Here is a 17,431-nt window from a genome sequence, read left to right as displayed (position 1 = left end):
AGGCGTACAGAATCGTTCGAACCGTTTGCACGGAAACCCATTGCAGCACGCACAATGAAGACGAACTACACCAGAACATAACCACACACGCTTGATAGACAGGTAGATAGGAGGGGAAAGGTAAAAGGCAATGAAGAAGTAGGTAGATGAAGCTAGCACGAACATGAACTGTTGCGCCTGTAGGTAGACTAGACAATAAACCAATATGGAATAAAGGCTTTTCTTTTGAATTCCAAAGGCCATGTTTGAATAAAACCGTATAATAGTTTACACAAATGATTGTTTAGATTTGCCTTGATGAGTAGAAAGTGAATCTGGTTGGGGAATTTCATGTCACCCGGTTTTCCGTTTTAGCTTTCTTTTGTGGATGTTTTACTGGGGAGGTTGGCCCCGAAACCAACTGGAAAACTTCCGAATCAGTCACGGGTCGGTTCGAGGTGAATGGAACGTCTTGGCCAGTGATGATAACCGTTCGCGTTGGTTAATCTTGGTACTGGCCGTCAATTAGGTTCATTCTCTCAGCATTTACATCTCTTTCGCTATTTTGTTGCATGCTTTTTGTAATTGGATAGCTCTAGTCAGCCAACTTGATTCCCGCCCAAACATTTGGGAAAAAATAGGAACCTCAAACCTGGAAGGTCTCATACGGTCGGGCAACCTCAACCCTGGTAAATGGTCTCCCTCGGGAGTGGCGCTTAAGCCATTTTACTTGCAACGGGAAACTCGTGAGGCTGGCGGGTTACAGTTTTTACAAACAGATGGATGGCAAATTGTTGCCTCATGCTGAATTGATGAAAATATTTAGGTTTAGGCTCTGGGGTCGAGAAATATTCAAAATAATCATTTTGCCAAGGGGTATTCGAGTCTGCACATCTTAATCTGTGCCGAATACCTTATTTGAGCCAAGAGTTGTGCCGAAAGTGCCGAAATGCCGCAATCTAGGTGTCAGTCTCAATATACCATGAGTTTGGCAACCCTGCAGTTATGACTTTTGAGATTGTTTGTTCACAACTTCAAGATCAAGCCGGACCCAAACCAAGATATGGAAGATAATCGATCCAGGCAGGGAGTACACCCATAGAGGTAACTCTAAGACCACTGGGTCCCGAAGAAAATCATTATTATTTTTAGCTCACTCAGTACCAGAACAACGGTCCCAAGCAGTCCCAAGCTATTTCACTCACCCCTGCATGTTCTGCATGAATCCACACACCCCTGATGTTATCTGTCAAACTTTCATAGCGAATCAAAACAAACATAGTGTAGTAATAGAATTTCAACTAGAATAGGGTACGTTAATCGTTTGCTTGGGACCAATAGGCTACTAAAGTGGTGAGCCAATTTAAAATCGTTAGTTTCGTTTTGATTGTTGATACACCCATTTTACTATTAATCCATCTTTCTATTTACTCCTAAAAAAATATACATGTTAGAAATAAAACAAGATGTGTTGTGAATAGTATAGATAAAAATAAACACGAGCCTTATTTTATTTCGCTGTGGGGAGAAACATTTATTATCTTACATAATAAGTGATAAGAGGGGTGTTAGATTCTGTGACATACAATTAATTAGATATAGGAAAAACGATACAAGGGAGGGAGGACAGTGGTTGATGTTTGAAAAAAAAACTTCTTTGTTGCCTTTATCTGCTTCAGAATGTGCCGCTTTTCAGTCTCGAAACAAACAGCCATTGCATGCATCCTTCGTTTGGCCGGCTGGACCTGAAGTCCATCAAAGCTGTTATTCCTTTTTGACTTGGAAGATTGAGACAATCCAAGATGGTCAGAATTGCAGTGTCGCATGAAACCAAATATATGCAAACTGCCAGTGCGGTCCATGGTCAACGTTGTTTTCGTCGGTTTTCCCTCACAGCTGCAAATTGGGCATACTACATCGGCACGGTATTTATCGCCTTGATTACTGAACACTGAACATTTCTGAAATAATCATATGCTCACTAATTAATTGTTTTGTTAGAGTTAATGGGAAGTAGAATGCATCAGTATTTTTACAAATAGTGGAAGGTCTTTATCCCTCGACTTCCTATGATCGCTGCCAAATCGAGCAGGCACATCACTTCCCCTTCCAGGAACTCGAACTTCTGGGGCAGCTTAGTATACAACGGCCCACATAACTCATGGAGGGGATCCCCACCTTCAGCTGCTGCTTCGATGTAGTGGTCAGCCATACTACGCGTAACCTCAGCAATATTATCATTCGATTCCCTCGTTAGGTTTGTCAGAGACTGCCGGCATAAATTCTGAACTTTTAATATATGCTTGATGTGGAGATTCATTTGGCCATATTCCGGTTCCAACTGATTCCAAAGGTACGCCTTAAAGTTGAGTTTGTATATTATATTTAATAATTTTTCAATCGAGTAGCACTTTTGACAATACTTACCTCATCCCATGCCTCTTCAATTTTAAAATCGGCACCAAACTTTTGAGATTGAGATGTACAATCAACTTTCTAGGATCAATCACTGTTGCACCAGTATTGACGGATATTTTCATTTGGAGAAAAACAAACCTTAGCAACGGGTAAATCGATTAGAAAAAAATCAGCACTCAACAGTAATATTTTTCGTGTCATACGTGCCGAACAGTGTGTCATACTGTGTTTCGGCACAGTGTGCAGAGTTGATTCCCCCTTGCATTTTCCTTAAAATGAATTTGATTATTTTGCTTTTGGGGATCACTTCTGATTTTAACAATTTTGGGTTGGATAATCAAGCACTGGTGAATATCAACAAACGCTTTTTGGTCGTACGTAACAATGAAGATTTTCAAAACAAACTCATTTCATCTACACTGGGTCAGCGGCGCCGGTGGTGTAGTGGTAAGCGTGATTGCCTCTCACCCAGCAGGCCTGGGTTTAATCCCAGTCGGCGAGGCCGGGATGTTCTGAGGCAAAACATCTCTGATCACGCCTTCCTTCGGATGGGAAGTAAAGCCGTTGGTCCCCGGTTCATGAGTTGATGAGTCGGTAGGTAGGGTCCAGGTGTGGGAGCTGTCTCCCTGGCGTCGGTAACATTGGTGCTCAGCACGGAAAACAAGATCGACGGAAAACAAACTAAGGAAAAAAAAAATCTACACTGGGTTGATGCTAAAAGATAAAAACAGCCACTGGATATAAATGTCTCTTCGTTACCTCATAGCTCATGGGCAGCGTCATAGATAGAAGCGATACAACATCCAATGATCTAGAACTGTCCTTGCAACTGGTGGGGGTAGGAAGGATTGTTAGTTGGATAGGGAGAACTCTAAGGCCCCTCATAAATGTCACGGGAGAGGTGAATTTTCGTTAGTAAAGAGAGTAAGTCATAGAATACGTTTGGTAAACGTTATTGGTAATTTATCAACGGTGAAAATATTGCTAGTGGACATGCCTGGGATTGGAATAGGAATAATGTTTGATTGCCATAAATTAGATAGCTTTACATACTCTGGCTAGTATGTTTATCTTGATAATTTCTTCACAGATGGTGCAACCGATTGACTTGAATATCCATTGTATCATTAATGGTGGAATCTGAGCGATTTTCTACTTCCCCTCCCCTTACGTGCACTATCATTCGTACACATTTATCAACATTTCTAGACCAACAATTGAAATAGGCGGAATAATCAAACGTAAACAATGGCTTCAAACGCAAATTCAAGACCAACAAATGAAATGGCCTCAACTCGATTTTGTAAACAAACCTTGTAAAGCCATTTTCTTGCGAACCGAAACCTACATTCGCAAACCTAAACCACAATCGGGTAGAGGAGAATTTCCCCTACCTGTTCATTATGTTGAAATGGAGTTGAGGCCATTTCAATTCTTGGTCTTGAATTCCTCGAGAATCAAAGCACATCCAAGCAATCTAACACCTTCATCTGATAGAGCAAACTTCCTTTATCGAATGGCATTTTTAGTTTGCGTGGGATTGTTTTGATTCTTGAGAATTTTGTGTTTAAAGCCATTATTTACGTTTGGTTGTTCCGCCTATTTCAATTGTTGGTCTAGATTTCTAAGAACCGTGGACACTTGTTAACCACCTTTCCCCCTTCTCCCTAACTAAACTGTTCGTCCACGTGGTATATTAACAGGCTCTTAGTGCTATTTGGAAATTTCTCGTTCCACCACTCTTATCACCGTCATCCAAACAAAGGCTCTTTCTCGAGTGCTGTCCAAGAGTAGGATTTTCCCCAGAAGATCAAGTACCTACGCTGCTAATTACGATTTATTTTACTCAGGTCCTGAGTAAAACCTACTCATTTGGTTGCAACTCGTCTTGACTAGCCTTTTGCTATATTTGATTTGTATTTGTACTTATAGCACCGACAAACCGACAGGAATGATCATACAAATTACAAAGACATTTCTGATCAAAGCACAAAACTGACATCTGCCACCCTATTTGCGGAAAATATTTATCCTAGCCACGAACACGCGTACAAAATTTATGAGTTGGTTCGTGTCTAATATATTTCGGATACATTATTTTTGTCTAGATAAAACATTTCTATGGTTTTGACAGATGGAATCGCTGCATAATTAAATCGGCCGTTCTCGATCAAGAGTTAAGTTTAAGTTTCATGTCGGTTTGTCGGTGCTTATAGCACCGACGAACCGACATGCCACAGGAGCATTTCGTTTGTCCACAACTCGAATTGTCAACGGAACGATTCGAACTTTCAAACGGGCGATCAGATCTGTCAAACGAGGTGAGACGTAAAGCAAGGCAATATCAAATATACGTGGATTCGTGTCCTTGCTCACGGTATGACGCGATAGGATGAGTAGATGTCGGTAGTGTTTAACGTATTTCAAATCTGGCGTCTTGGGCACGAATTTGATAGTAGCTTGCATAAGCTGTCACGTCGGTTCATCGGTGCTTATAGGACATCTCATCTTTAACTTTTTCGAAATCCACTGATCATAAGAACGTCTGAATGATCTTTATTGAAAAAAAAACACGCACTGTGACGCAAGAGGATCGGATTCTGTGAGTGACAACGAAATGTCCCCATTCCTTTGTTTTCGTACTGGAAGACAGATGACAAACATCATTATCTTGTTTGCTGGTAGCTACCGACCCTATATGATCATTTAGCTCGTTTGTTGTTTGTCTTACACAAATGATAGAGATATTTTTGATTCCCTGTACATGATCACTCAACTGCAGATGCAAACAACATTTGTGTATTTAGTGTGAAGAATGATGCGCACACTAATTCAGTCTATTATGTCAATGAGCTGCCCTGGAAGCAGTAGGCTGATTAGGTCAGAAAGTTATCGACATTTAAATCAATAGAGGAGAGTGGACACTATAGGGAGGGTCAACTTAACAATTCCCTGCTACCCATTGCTCTTTCGATTCGTGTTGAGGTCCCTCATTTGGTTATGATTTGGATTTGCGGTAAAGCTTTAAAATTTGTATGGGAAAATGTATGTATGTAAACGAACTAAAACTGTTCAATTGCTTGTCAAAAATTAAAAAAAAAACACTAAATTTTTACCAATTTTGAGTCTTAGATTAAAACAAAGGTATACAATACATCTTCGTCCAATACCGCAAATCGATTCGACTTCTGTGCAAAAAGTTAAGTTTAAGGTCTGTATCCACATTAATCCGGACACCTTTAAATCACAGTTACTTTTGAAATATTGCACGTAGGAGTGAAAAATTTCGCTGAGGTATAGCTGCAGCGGCGGGATGTGCAGTTCAATCGGCCTACTGAAAATCTATCAATGTGATGTAAATGTGTAAGGCTCATTGAGTTTGTCATCTCTTTCATTGTACCGCTGATTAAACGGTTGAAGGAGAGTGACGTCAAACTCCGTCATCCATTTAAACAGCCGGTGAACGAAAGTGATGATAAATTTACTGGGCCTCACCTGTTTACGCTCATTGATTTTCCATATGTGAATTTGGTTCCAAATATCAACAAACCATCGTTGCTTAGAGCAACCGTACCAGTCGTTGCCATTTGCGGCACTATTTTACTTACGCACAGAGTTGCTATCAGAGTCATAATTTAAGTTACCGTTCTCCACACCGGCAAAACAAACTTTTGGCGTTTATTCAAAATAGCAACCGTCTGATGCGTTGCTACCAGGTTGCTAAATTTATGAACTCACTACATCCCAAGGTGCGGATTGCTATTTCCCCAACCTGAATAGCAACCCCCGGTACGCAAGTAGCGTTATGGTAGAGGTTGGTAAATGTGCCTTATTTACTCATTGGTACGGTTGCTCTTATGGCTTTGTTGTCGTTTGGAACCAGTTATGCGAAGTAGGCGACGATTGTTCGTATTTGACAGTCACCTCCCCGCCCCCCTGTTTAGCTGGGAGTAATTGATGAAAAAGACTATTCGGAATATATCATACTTGGAACTCCTTAAAGTTCTTACAATTTCCCTAAATTTAATGGGGCTGTTTTGAAGTTCTATGATCATCCTCGAAGTACTCGTAACTTCCTTGATTATTATGGAACTACTGGAAAATCTCTTATCTTCTGTAAAAGTCGCTGGATCTTTTTTAGGACTTTCAATTTATTTATTTTTTTCAAATTAATGAACATCAGCATTAAAGTTCTCTGAACTTCCCGCTATTTTTTTTAAAGTTCTCGAAACAGCCGATAAAAAACACAGAACTTTCCTTAAAATGTTCTCACAATTTTCTAATGTTCACACAACTTCCCTTACGTTACCAACATTTTCATGAATCTCTCGGATCTTAACTGAAGTTTTTGGAACTTATTTAAAGGTTCAGAAATTTCCTTGAATTTATTTGTACTAATACTTCCCTAAAGTTATCTCTTTGGGCTTATGAAGTTTCCAAAATATTTCAGTTTCCTTAAGTTCATTGGAGTTCTCTGGGCTTTCCTGAGATTTCCAGGTTCTTGGATTCGAACAGAAGTTGATGAAACTGTCTTTAATTTATCTGAACCTACCCAAAAGTCCGAACTATTCTGAAGTTTCAGAACTTCTGAAAAGTTTCTGAAGTTTTTCTGAAACTAATGGAACCACAATAAAACTCTGGAAGCATTTCTGAAGTTCCGGAGAAGTTGAAAAAACTGACGGGAGGAGACGGAATAACCTTTCGAGCGAAGCCAGAAGAAGCTTCCAAGGGAAGTCGAAATAGCTTTCCATAAGGAATTGGAAAATAATTTACAGGGTAAGGTGGACGGAAATTCCTAGGGAAAGTTGGTAGAAACTTCGAAGGGAAGATTAAAGAAATTTCAGGAAGTTCAAAAATTAACATTTTTATGGACCTATTTTTCCACTAAATAAAAGTATTTCTCGATTTCCATAAATTACTGGGATGGAGCCATCAACTGTTTTTCGACTCTTTGGTTTCCAAAAACGGCGAGGAAATGGAAGCATTAGTATAAAGAGTGTAAAGCATAAGACATTTTTGAAGATGAATTTTTTTTAGAGCAGGCTCAAAAATTGTAATTTTCAAAAAGATAAAAGTCTCTCACAAAAGTTTCCTCTGAAAATTCAGTGCGGGCAGGCAGTAATCAATTTGATTATTAATGAAAAATCGGTATAAATCGGTATTGTAACTTTAAAATCGGTATTCTGAGAAACCTTATCTGTATATCGGTATCAAGTTTGAAAATCGGTATGTCTGGCAACGCTGGTTTCAACAAACCATCGTTGTTTATGGCTTTGTTGTCGTTTGGAACCAGTTATGCGAGGTAGGCGCACTGCGGTGTCAGAAACGTCATCCACCAACATTTTGCTTGATGCCAAAGTTGTTGGGTCTTTGGCTCGATTATCTTCCAATCTAAAAGCCGGCGCACAATGGATAAGTTTTCAGGTTTTTGACAGTTAGCCCATGCATTATCTGTCAAAAAACCCGGAAACTTATGCATTGTGCGCCAGCCTTAAGACAGCAGATGCAAACGTTGAGAAATTATGCTCCGTTCACATAGATGTTAGATTTGTTGCGTGGAAAAATAATTGTGATAAATGTTAAACAAATGCGTACATGTAGGAATTAAATATGTATTATATTAATTTTTAAATTAGGCAAGCTAATCATCAAAAATTCAAGTTTCATTAATGATTATTCACAATATTTGAACTGGCTTCTGAATGAAGCCGATAAAACTTCCAGAGAAAGAATAAAGTAGTTCTTCTAGTGTAAGTTTTAAGAAAGTTCTAAGAGAAGTCGGAAAAGCTTCAGGGGAACTTCATAGACAAATATTGAAAAACTTCTGGTGACAATTCAAAGAAGCCTTCGGAAAAAAAAAATCGGATGACACATCCAGAGGAAACCAGACAAGATTCGAAAATCTGAAACAAATTCCAGGAGTAGTAGCCATTTCCAGGGAAAGACAGAAAAATCTCAGAAAATCTCCGGTTTGGCGCCTTCCTGACCTTAAAAACACGTAGCCCAGCCCGCTTCATGGTCTGCTGGACGAACCACTTCGACGAATTGACCTTTTTGGCCACGTCTCGGGTGTAAAGGTTCGGGTTATTCTTAAAGTACTGCCTTATCTTCCGCGCCTTCTCTTCGCGTATTCCGTTTTCGGTTTTCAGCCGCTTCCAGCGCGCCGCTCGATGGTCTTCGTCTCCTGGAACATCTTCACAACGCGGGACACGGTGAAATGGTGGATTCCAAGCCTTTTGCCGATCCATCTGTGCGACTGACCAGGATTATCGATCACCGCGCCCAAAATTTGCTGGTGTAGCTCTTCTTGTTTCGAATGCATCTTGAAAACTACTTGACAGATCGTGATAAATTGTTGCACACGTATACATAACACTCTAAACTAATATTACCCAAAATTTCATTAATAATTACCCAAGCGATAAACAAAACAAAGAGTCGCATTTTTTCCGAGTCCAGTCTTTAGAAGTCGAAAAAAAAAACAACGGAGGAAGCTCCCGAGGAAGACGAACAGAATTTCTGGGAGATACATTTGATAGAAGTTTAATTGAACTTTCTGGAGAAGACGGAAGAAACTTCCTGGAAACGCTGGAAGAAACTTCCCCAACTAACAATTTTCACAATGTAAACGCTTTACTCATTTCATTTATACAGCCTCAAGCTGTATTCAAACGTTATACGATATGAGGAAACCTTTACTCAACCTCTATACAAGCAAATCTGGCGAACTTAGTCAGCTACTTATGGCTGTTGGAACGGTCGGGAGAAGCTCTTATTGCATATCCATTAACGCTTCTATACAGCTGTTATCCTGCTGTTTAGTCGTGTGTGAACTTGAAAGACGCTTATTCGACCTTTTCCCGGTAATCCAATAATCACTACACAGCTTTCTCTTGAAGCCGGGTTAAATACTGTTTACGCTTTTTTATGAAGGAATTTATTGAGTTTATTTTGCTGTGAATCAATTTAATCGAAATTAGTTACAAATCATCACCAAATTATTTACCCTGCACCGGAACCTGGAATCGAATTCGAGACGACCTCATCGGCAAACCTTGACACTACCAACTATGCTACGCCAACACTTTGAACTTATGTAAACAAATCAACATTCCCTTCTACAACAAAATCGCTGAGTAGAGGCTTTATAATAGTGCACACGAATCACTTTTCTCGACTAGTTATAAAAGAGCAGAGTAAAAGCTGTAAAACTGCACACGTTTAAAAATAAACCTAGTTGACTGTGAAAATGCTTCCGAAGTTGCTCTAACACAGTTTATAAGCTGAGTACAGGTTGTTTAGTTGTTGAAAAAGCACTTTTGATGTTCATGTTATTCAGCAAGAGTGGTTGCTTGTTTAGAAGCCATCAAATGAGTAATATATTCACTTTGTTAGCTTTGTTTTGCAGCTACAAGTTGAAAGTTGATTAGTGTGTGTATAGAAGTGACATTAGCGTTTATTGGCTGATGTTTTTCAGTGCGACTGACAAATTGAATAATGGTCGAGAGAAAGTTGAGTAAACGCTCTCCAAAACTATTTTGCTAGCTTTTGCTTGTAGCTGTATCTGCAGCTTCTTTTCAGCTACTTTACAGCACAACGCTGGAAAAGTTGGCTTACAAAGCTGAAAATGTTAGTTGGAAATTCCTAAGATAGATTGGAAGAAACTTCTGGAGAAAGTCGGAAGTCAGAGGGCTTACGTATCAGTCGAAAAAAAAAACTTCAAGGAGAAGTTCGGGAAACATTCCCTGAAGTTTCTTACATGTTCTAATGATCCCGAGTAATTTTCCTGATTTTTATAAACATACCTGAAGATCCAACAATGCCCCTGAAGTTAAAAGTTTTCGAATCTTTCCTCACAATTTTCTAATGTTCATGTTACTTCTCTTACGTTTCCAAATTTTTGATGAGCTTCTCGGAAATCCTTTAAAGTTTCAACACTTTCCTTTAAATTAATTGATCTGTTCTGATGTTGTCAGAGCGTCCCTAAATTATCTGAATTCCCCCGGAGAAATGGAACAGTGCTGAAAACCATTAAATTTGATTTGCACTTGTGAAATTTCCAAAATATTTCTGATGTTTCCTTAGGTTCACTGGAGTTCTCTGGACTTCCCTGAAATTTCCGGGTTCTCGAATTTTAACAGAATTGCATGAAACTTTCTTTAATTCATCGGAACTTACCCAAAAGTCTGGACTATTCTGAAGGTTCAGAACTTCTCAAAAGATCTTGCAGTTTTCATGAAGCAATAATGAAACCGCAATAGAACACTTTAAGCATCCCTGAAGTTGGGGAAGTTGAAAAAAAAACTGTCGAGAGAAGATGAAAGAACCTTTCGAGCGAAACCAGACGTCCAAGGGAAGTCGAAATAACTTTCCCGTAGCAATTGAAACATAACTCATGGGGTAAGGTGGAAAAAAATTCCATGGAAAAATTGAATAAACTTCAGGAAGATAAAAAAAAAACATTTTGATGGACCCACTTATTCAATGAATAAAAGTATTTTCCGATTCCCAGGAATTACCGGGATGATTCATCAGTTGTTTCTCGATTTCTGGGTAGCCAAAAACGGCGAGGAAATGGAAACTTTAGTCGAAGGAGTATCAAGCGTAAGACTTCTCTCACAATGATTTCTTCCATCAGTTTAGCGTAGTTAGGCAGTAATTTTGATTATTTAAAAAAAAACGGTATAAATCGGCATAAAATCAAAAAAAAAAAACGGTATTCTGAGAAACCATATCTGTCCATCGGTATCAAGTTCAAAAATCGGTATAAATACCGATACATCGATCTGGCAACGGTGATTGGGTAGACGACGATTGTTCGTACACGGCGAATGAGAACGACCCAAATTTGAATTTAGTTCACTCATAATCACCAAAAGTGCAGGAACTCAGCGATGAGTAAATTTGCCTCAAGTGAATATTATACCAAAAAAACGCAAATCCGCCAAATTGTCCAGATTGTCCAGACAGAGAGATATTGGGCTCTGATGAAGCGGAAGCTTTCAGGAAAGAATCAAGGAATCAAATATCAAACACTTCAAACAAATTTGGAAAAAGACGGCCAGGAGTCTGTACAAACCCTAATGGATGGAGTTAAGCACAAAGTTCGAAATTTTTATGCAAATAGCGAATAACTATGATTTGACTTCGTGGGGCCTCAATTAGATGAATGGGGTTTAGCTGGGTACAGCGTTTTGACTCTTAAGCCGGATGCTAATATTTTCTCCTCTCGATTTTAAATTGGCTTACTACTTGACTAGCCTATTGGTCCCAAGCAAATCGATTTACGTACTCCATTCTAGTCAAAATTCTAGTACAATACTATGTTTGTTTTGATTTGCTATGAAAGTTTGACAGATAAAATGAGGGGTTCGTGGATTTTCCTATGTTTCGAAGGGTGCATCGATTAGCTTAGGACCGAAGAGAGCACCAGAGCTGAGCCAAAAAGTTGAGCACGTTTCTTCGGGACCTTCCGGTCTTAGAGTTACCTCTATGGTATTATCACATCACTGACCACACAATATAAAAATGTCTCAGTTATCAGTTGAGAAAAGCCGTTAAATTCCAGTTGGACCCTCTTAAGCTAATTTGGGGTCTTATCGTTTCACGTGCCTTAACATTTTTATCTGATATATAGTACTTCTCCACGAACCAAAAACGCCACTTTTTCCCAAACCATCCCTCTCGTTTGCCGAACACCGCCGCCATGAATGCCACTCTCTTGGCTAATGATCATGCAAACATTCAATTCGATCGTCAGAACAGGACAGTAACGGTAAAACTGGTAAAACTCTATACAATTTCCTTTCCTCTCGTTTCAGTTTTGCTGATTGCGACATGTGCCTGTTTCGTTAGCGCTCTGCCGAAGGAACGCCGCTCTTCGCAAGATGTAGCAGCTGAGGAGCGCAATTTGGTCGGCCACTCGACCAACATCATAACGGCCAGCCTTCTCAAGGGCAGTGCGGATTCCAATGCCAATCAGGTATTTTCACCGGTTGGATTTGCGTCCATACTGGCCATGATCAGCGAAGGAGCCGAAGGGCAAACCCTGCAGGAGTTGTACGATGTGCTCAAGTTCCCCACGGAAAGGACAGTCGGTAATTAGCCGTTTTGTGTTTATTTAAAAAAAAAAGTGAAGATGTTTATTAAATCATTGCATTTCAGTTCGCAGTGCCTTCGATCAATCGCTGAAGCGTCTCAGCGCGCAGAACCCTGCCAATGAACCGCAGTTTAAGAGTTGGTTCTACATCTACAAGAACAACACGATCAAGCAGGAGTATCGCAGCGTGCTGCAGAACAGCTACTATGTAGATGTTCGGGACATTGAACGCAATGATTACAATTTCGACGAGCCAAAGACGTCAGTTGGACCGATCGAAGCGTCGATTGATCTGACCCCGGACGAGGAGCTGACCGTCGTTACTCAGGTTGTTCCATCGAATAACAACAGCAAGGATATCATCGACTTTGAAGTGCTGAAGATCAAGTCCGTCCCCGTGGATGATGTGCGATCGGACGTTGCGAGCAAGTACGATGAGGTGGATGAAGGTGATAATCCCAAGTTTGATAAGAACATCGAGGATAAGGAGTACGTGGAACCGACTCAGATCAAGGAGGAAATCGCCAAGCAAAAGGATGAAAAGACCAACGAAGTGCTGGACGAACCGGTAACTAAGGTAGTTGAGGATCGAGTTGATCGCGAGGTGGAGGATGCTCCGCAGAAGTTTAGTTTGTCGTTGAAGAAGTTGGACGGTGAAGAGCACGAGATCATGCATGCCGTTGAGAGTCAAGCTTCCAGGCAGAGGGTAATGGGGACAATGTGAAATGGTACGTGAAGTTTACCTGAAATTTGAATTTTGTTACAGTTCAACGTTAGACGGTCGTTCCTGTCGGGGGATGTTGCTTCTGCGCTGAGTGGAAACTCATTGGTCGGTCGTAAAGCTAATGCCAAAGAAGGGGAGGAGGATCAATCCGAGTCCAAGATGTTGCTATTCAATGGACTGTACTACCGTGGCAGTTGGGCTAGTCCGTTCCAGGTAAGATGATTGCGGACTGGAGTAGCGTAGGAGTTCCATTAAAATCCGTTTTTTGCAGATTAAATCCGATGAGGGACAGTTTTCGGTCAACGGTCAGCAAAAGCGAGTGACTATGATGCGTTCTTCGGGTAATTTCGGCGTTGGATCAAGCCAGGAGCTGGATGCCAAATTCATCGAGCTGCCATACAATGTAACCATTTATTGATTATGGATCATTCACCACAAAAAACAAAACTAATCGTTGATCTTCTCTTCACAGAACTCTCGCTATTCGCTGCTAGTGATGGTCCCCAACAAGGATGACGGTCTCAAGGATTTGATCAAGAGCTTCAACTGCCAGAGTCTGAGCAGTGCTCGGAAGATGCTCAAAGAGATGCCCGTTGAGATCAGCATGCCCAAGTTCCAGATCGATACCACGAGCAGAGCTGAAAAGGCACTTGCTAAGGTTTGCTGAACGACTTCCACATCCAAAAGATCACTTCAATAATACAACAATTCTCCATTTCAGCTGGGACTAATCACCATTTTCACCTCGAAGGCCGATCTCAATGGAATCACGGACGAACAGAAGATCCACGTCGATGAACTGGTGCAGCACGTGTCGATTCGCGTGGATGAAGGTTCGAGCAGTGAAACGGCTCTGTCCGCCACCAATGTTGTCGAAGCGAAGACAGTTGCCGGAGAAATGGAAGAATTCACCGTCGATAGGCCGTTCCTGTTCTTCGTTCGTGATACCGTCGATGATTTGGTGATTGTCGCTGGCAAGATCAGTGACGTTCCGGCAGCGGACGATTAAAGACTTGACCTCCATTCCCTCTAGTTTGTAAGCAGATATTAAAATTAACGTTTTAGTTAAGCATCGTCTCATCTCATCGTCGGAGCTCTTGCATCCACTTGAAGTTGCATTCATCAGCATTTTCAGGTTCATATCCACTAAAAACTTCAACACTACAGGAACACAACTTCGCACATTTTCACAACACAATATATCCTGACTCCCGTACATTACCGTAACGATGGAATCGCTTCGGGACAAAAAATAAAACATAAAAACACGAATTCATAAATTTTCGCATCTTGTGCTGGTGATTTCATAAGATGGCGATAATTTTGGCGAAAAAAAAACTGATCCCGAATCTGATCTTCCATGTGTGGACATCCCGGAGCAATCGATTTGCGAGAAAATCTTTCCAAAATATGGCCCATTGTATTTTGGAATTGCATTTGGAACTACGGCGAAACCGGGATGTCCACATTCCGTCATCGAACTTGGTTTTTTTACATTTTTTAAGTTTACTCACGCGCATCAGGTGATGAATGCAGTTTCGATTTTCAACAAAGCCTGTCAAAATTTTTCGAACTATGAACAATTAGGTTAAGCTAATTTAAGAATGTCGTAATTTATTTTATAATTATGGAAAAATAAAAGCGATGTTTTTCGAAGAAAATGCTCACGATTTTGCTTTGAATTTTTCTTTCCTGATGTTGGTAGGGTAAGTACTTAATATAAAGTCACGTTCAGGCACGTAGCGATAACGAGTGGCTGAAGAACTTCTCGAACTCTGAAATAAAAAATTATTTTGAGATTTTTTCTTCTAGAACCACGAGAAAAGTAGCCAACATTTGTGCATTTCATAAAAAAAAAATATAAATTAGTTGGTTCAGTTCTGTGAAATCGCTGGTTGAAAGTCACGCCAAAACTACTTGACAATGGGGTCAATTGTAAGAAAAGCATCGTCAAACTGCTTAACTCCCAATGACAGTTCCTGACAGCTTGTGTGTGACGTTTAAATGTTACGAGTCTGGGTCTCCCTCTCAGGTTGTGAGTATTGTTTCAATTTTCCGGTCAACGATATCGACCCAAATTTGCGTTCAGTTTACTTGTAAATTGCAAATTGTGCAGAATCTCAGCGGTGAGTAAATTTGCCTCATGTTTTCCAGGTTTTTCCTGGAAAATTCCCGAATATTAGAAAAGTAAAGATGGATTAGATTTATCAGAATGTTAATTTTTTTAACTTCTGTTCACCCGTCCGTACAAGCAATCTGGACAGTGGTCGACCGACAAAAAAATCGTTTCTTTCAGTCAAAATTCATATCACAAAAAACTTCTTATTTTTCTTTCGGTAGTTCAATTCATATATTTAAAGAAAAAAATGTTCGTTTATTCTTTAGGTTTGCCAAATCCGAACTGCCGTGCCTTCCGCTTAACCCCTTCCATTAAATTTTGCACAGTGGTCTCATCGACCTTATTCGCCGCCGAACGCCAGTTAGATTTAAACTGTTGTAGTAGTAAAATGTTCGTTTATTTCTGTTGTTTATGATTTATACATTGATTTTACAGGTTAATTGATTAGCCTATCTGGCTCTTCATCTTTGTTCATTGGATATTTGGATAATTGGATAATTTACTATTTGCGTATTTCATCTAGTTAGCAGAATACCCCTTGGGGAGTGTGTTTTGTTTTAATTGAAAAATTTGATAACCTACCTAACTACGACTCTAACTTAACCTAACGTGCCAGATCGCGTATAATCTGATTATCTGATCTCAGACAGGTGTCTCTGAACCTTTCCATGGAGACCGTTCGTCGCTCTTCGAGAGGCTGAAGGCCAGCCAGGCGGTGGACCTCAGAATTGCGGGTCCGTGGAGGACTGTTTAGTATCATCCTAAGGATCTTGTTCTGGATCCTTTGGAGTTTGAGGTGATGGCACATAGCACAACTCTCCCATATTGGCGTTCCGTACTCAATGGTGGGGAGGATGATTTGCTTGTGGATGGCAAGCTTGTTTTTAAGGGAAAGGGTGGACTTCCTGTTGATAAGTGGGTAGAGCGACCTAATCAAGATGTTGCACTTGGTGGATGTTTTGTCCACATGGGACCGGAATAGCAACTTGCTGTCAAGGGTGAGACCAAGGTAGACGACTTCACTCGACCATTCAATGGGAGTGTTATCAAGGTGGACTTTTGAGTTAGCAGGCGGAACAAGCCGGGGTGAATTGGAGTGTGGAAAAAGGATGTTCTGTGTTTTAGGTGCATTGATACAAATCTTCCAGCTTTTAAAATAGTCGGACAGAACATCCAGGCCTGATTGGAGTTTTCTTGTCAGAGCACGGATCACTCGACCCTTATAGATGATGGCAGTGTCATCCGCAAACATTGACAAAATACCACCACCCGGAAGGGGAGGAACATCTGACGTGAAGATGTTAAAGAGGATAGGACCAAGGAGGCTACCCTGGGGAACCCCAGCATCAGCGTTGAACGTATCAGAAGGAGAATTGTTCAAGAAGACCTGGAATGATCTGCCCGACAAGTAGTTTGAGTAGTTTGACAGTGGTGTTGAGTACTTGGCACTGATGAAGTCTGCAAGTAGTAGACGAAATACGCGTATCTGTCAAAAGATAAGCAATTATAACGGAATTTAAAGGAAATAAACCAACCCACCCAAAGCTCTTCATAGTTTTTGATGATCTTCACGAGGAAGATCGGGAAGCTGTATCGATGCAGCTTGTACACTAGGCCATCATGCCAGACATTGTCGAACGCCTTCTCGACGTCCAACAATGCTATGGCAGATGTATTGGAAACGGACTTGTTCCGCTTGATGATGTTACTAACCCGTGCGAGTTGGTGGATGGTAGAGTGGCCTTTCCTAAATCCGAATTGTTCTTTGAGAAAGATGTTATTATCATTTGAAAACACCAGCAGACGGCTGAGTATCAGTTTTTCGAATAGCTTCGAGATGGATGACAAGAGGCTGATGGGGCGATAGCTTTTGGCACTGGTAGGGTCTTTGCCAGGTTTGTGAATTAGAATAACTTTGGCTAACTTCCAGCATGCAGGGAAGTAGCCAAGCATTAAACACTTGTTGAAGACCACTGCAAGGTGCTTGAAGAAGTCAACACTCAAGTTTTTCAGCTCGAGGTTGACCACTCCATCGACACCAGCGGCCTTCATGTTCTTTGTTGATTTAATCGCTGCTATCACCTCATCAGCC

General features: G+C 40.6%; 1 protein-coding gene across 1 annotated transcript in view; it reads left to right on the top strand.

The window, feature by feature from the left end:
* Nucleotides 1-17,431, top strand: part of Spn100A (Serpin 100A) — a 78,737-nt gene that overhangs the window by 38,513 nt on the left and 22,793 nt on the right. Inside the window, exons 2-7 of the mRNA XM_065230964.1 lie at nucleotides 12,219-12,494; nucleotides 12,562-13,202; nucleotides 13,263-13,433; nucleotides 13,492-13,623; nucleotides 13,693-13,878; nucleotides 13,942-14,227. Coding sequence (XP_065087036.1) covers nucleotides 12,219-12,494; nucleotides 12,562-13,202; nucleotides 13,263-13,433; nucleotides 13,492-13,623; nucleotides 13,693-13,878; nucleotides 13,942-14,227 — 1,692 coding nt within the window. The remainder of the gene's footprint in view (nucleotides 1-12,218; nucleotides 12,495-12,561; nucleotides 13,203-13,262; nucleotides 13,434-13,491; nucleotides 13,624-13,692; nucleotides 13,879-13,941; nucleotides 14,228-17,431) is intronic.

Source organism: Ochlerotatus camptorhynchus, unplaced genomic scaffold, assembly GCF_037179485.1.
Source record: "Ochlerotatus camptorhynchus isolate MF236.1 unplaced genomic scaffold, CSIRO-AGI_Acam_v1.1 ptg000335l, whole genome shotgun sequence".
NCBI lineage: Eukaryota > Metazoa > Arthropoda > Insecta > Diptera > Culicidae > Ochlerotatus > Ochlerotatus camptorhynchus.
The sequence above is the reverse complement of the archived record's forward strand: the minus strand, read 5'-3'. Positions and strand labels throughout refer to the sequence as shown.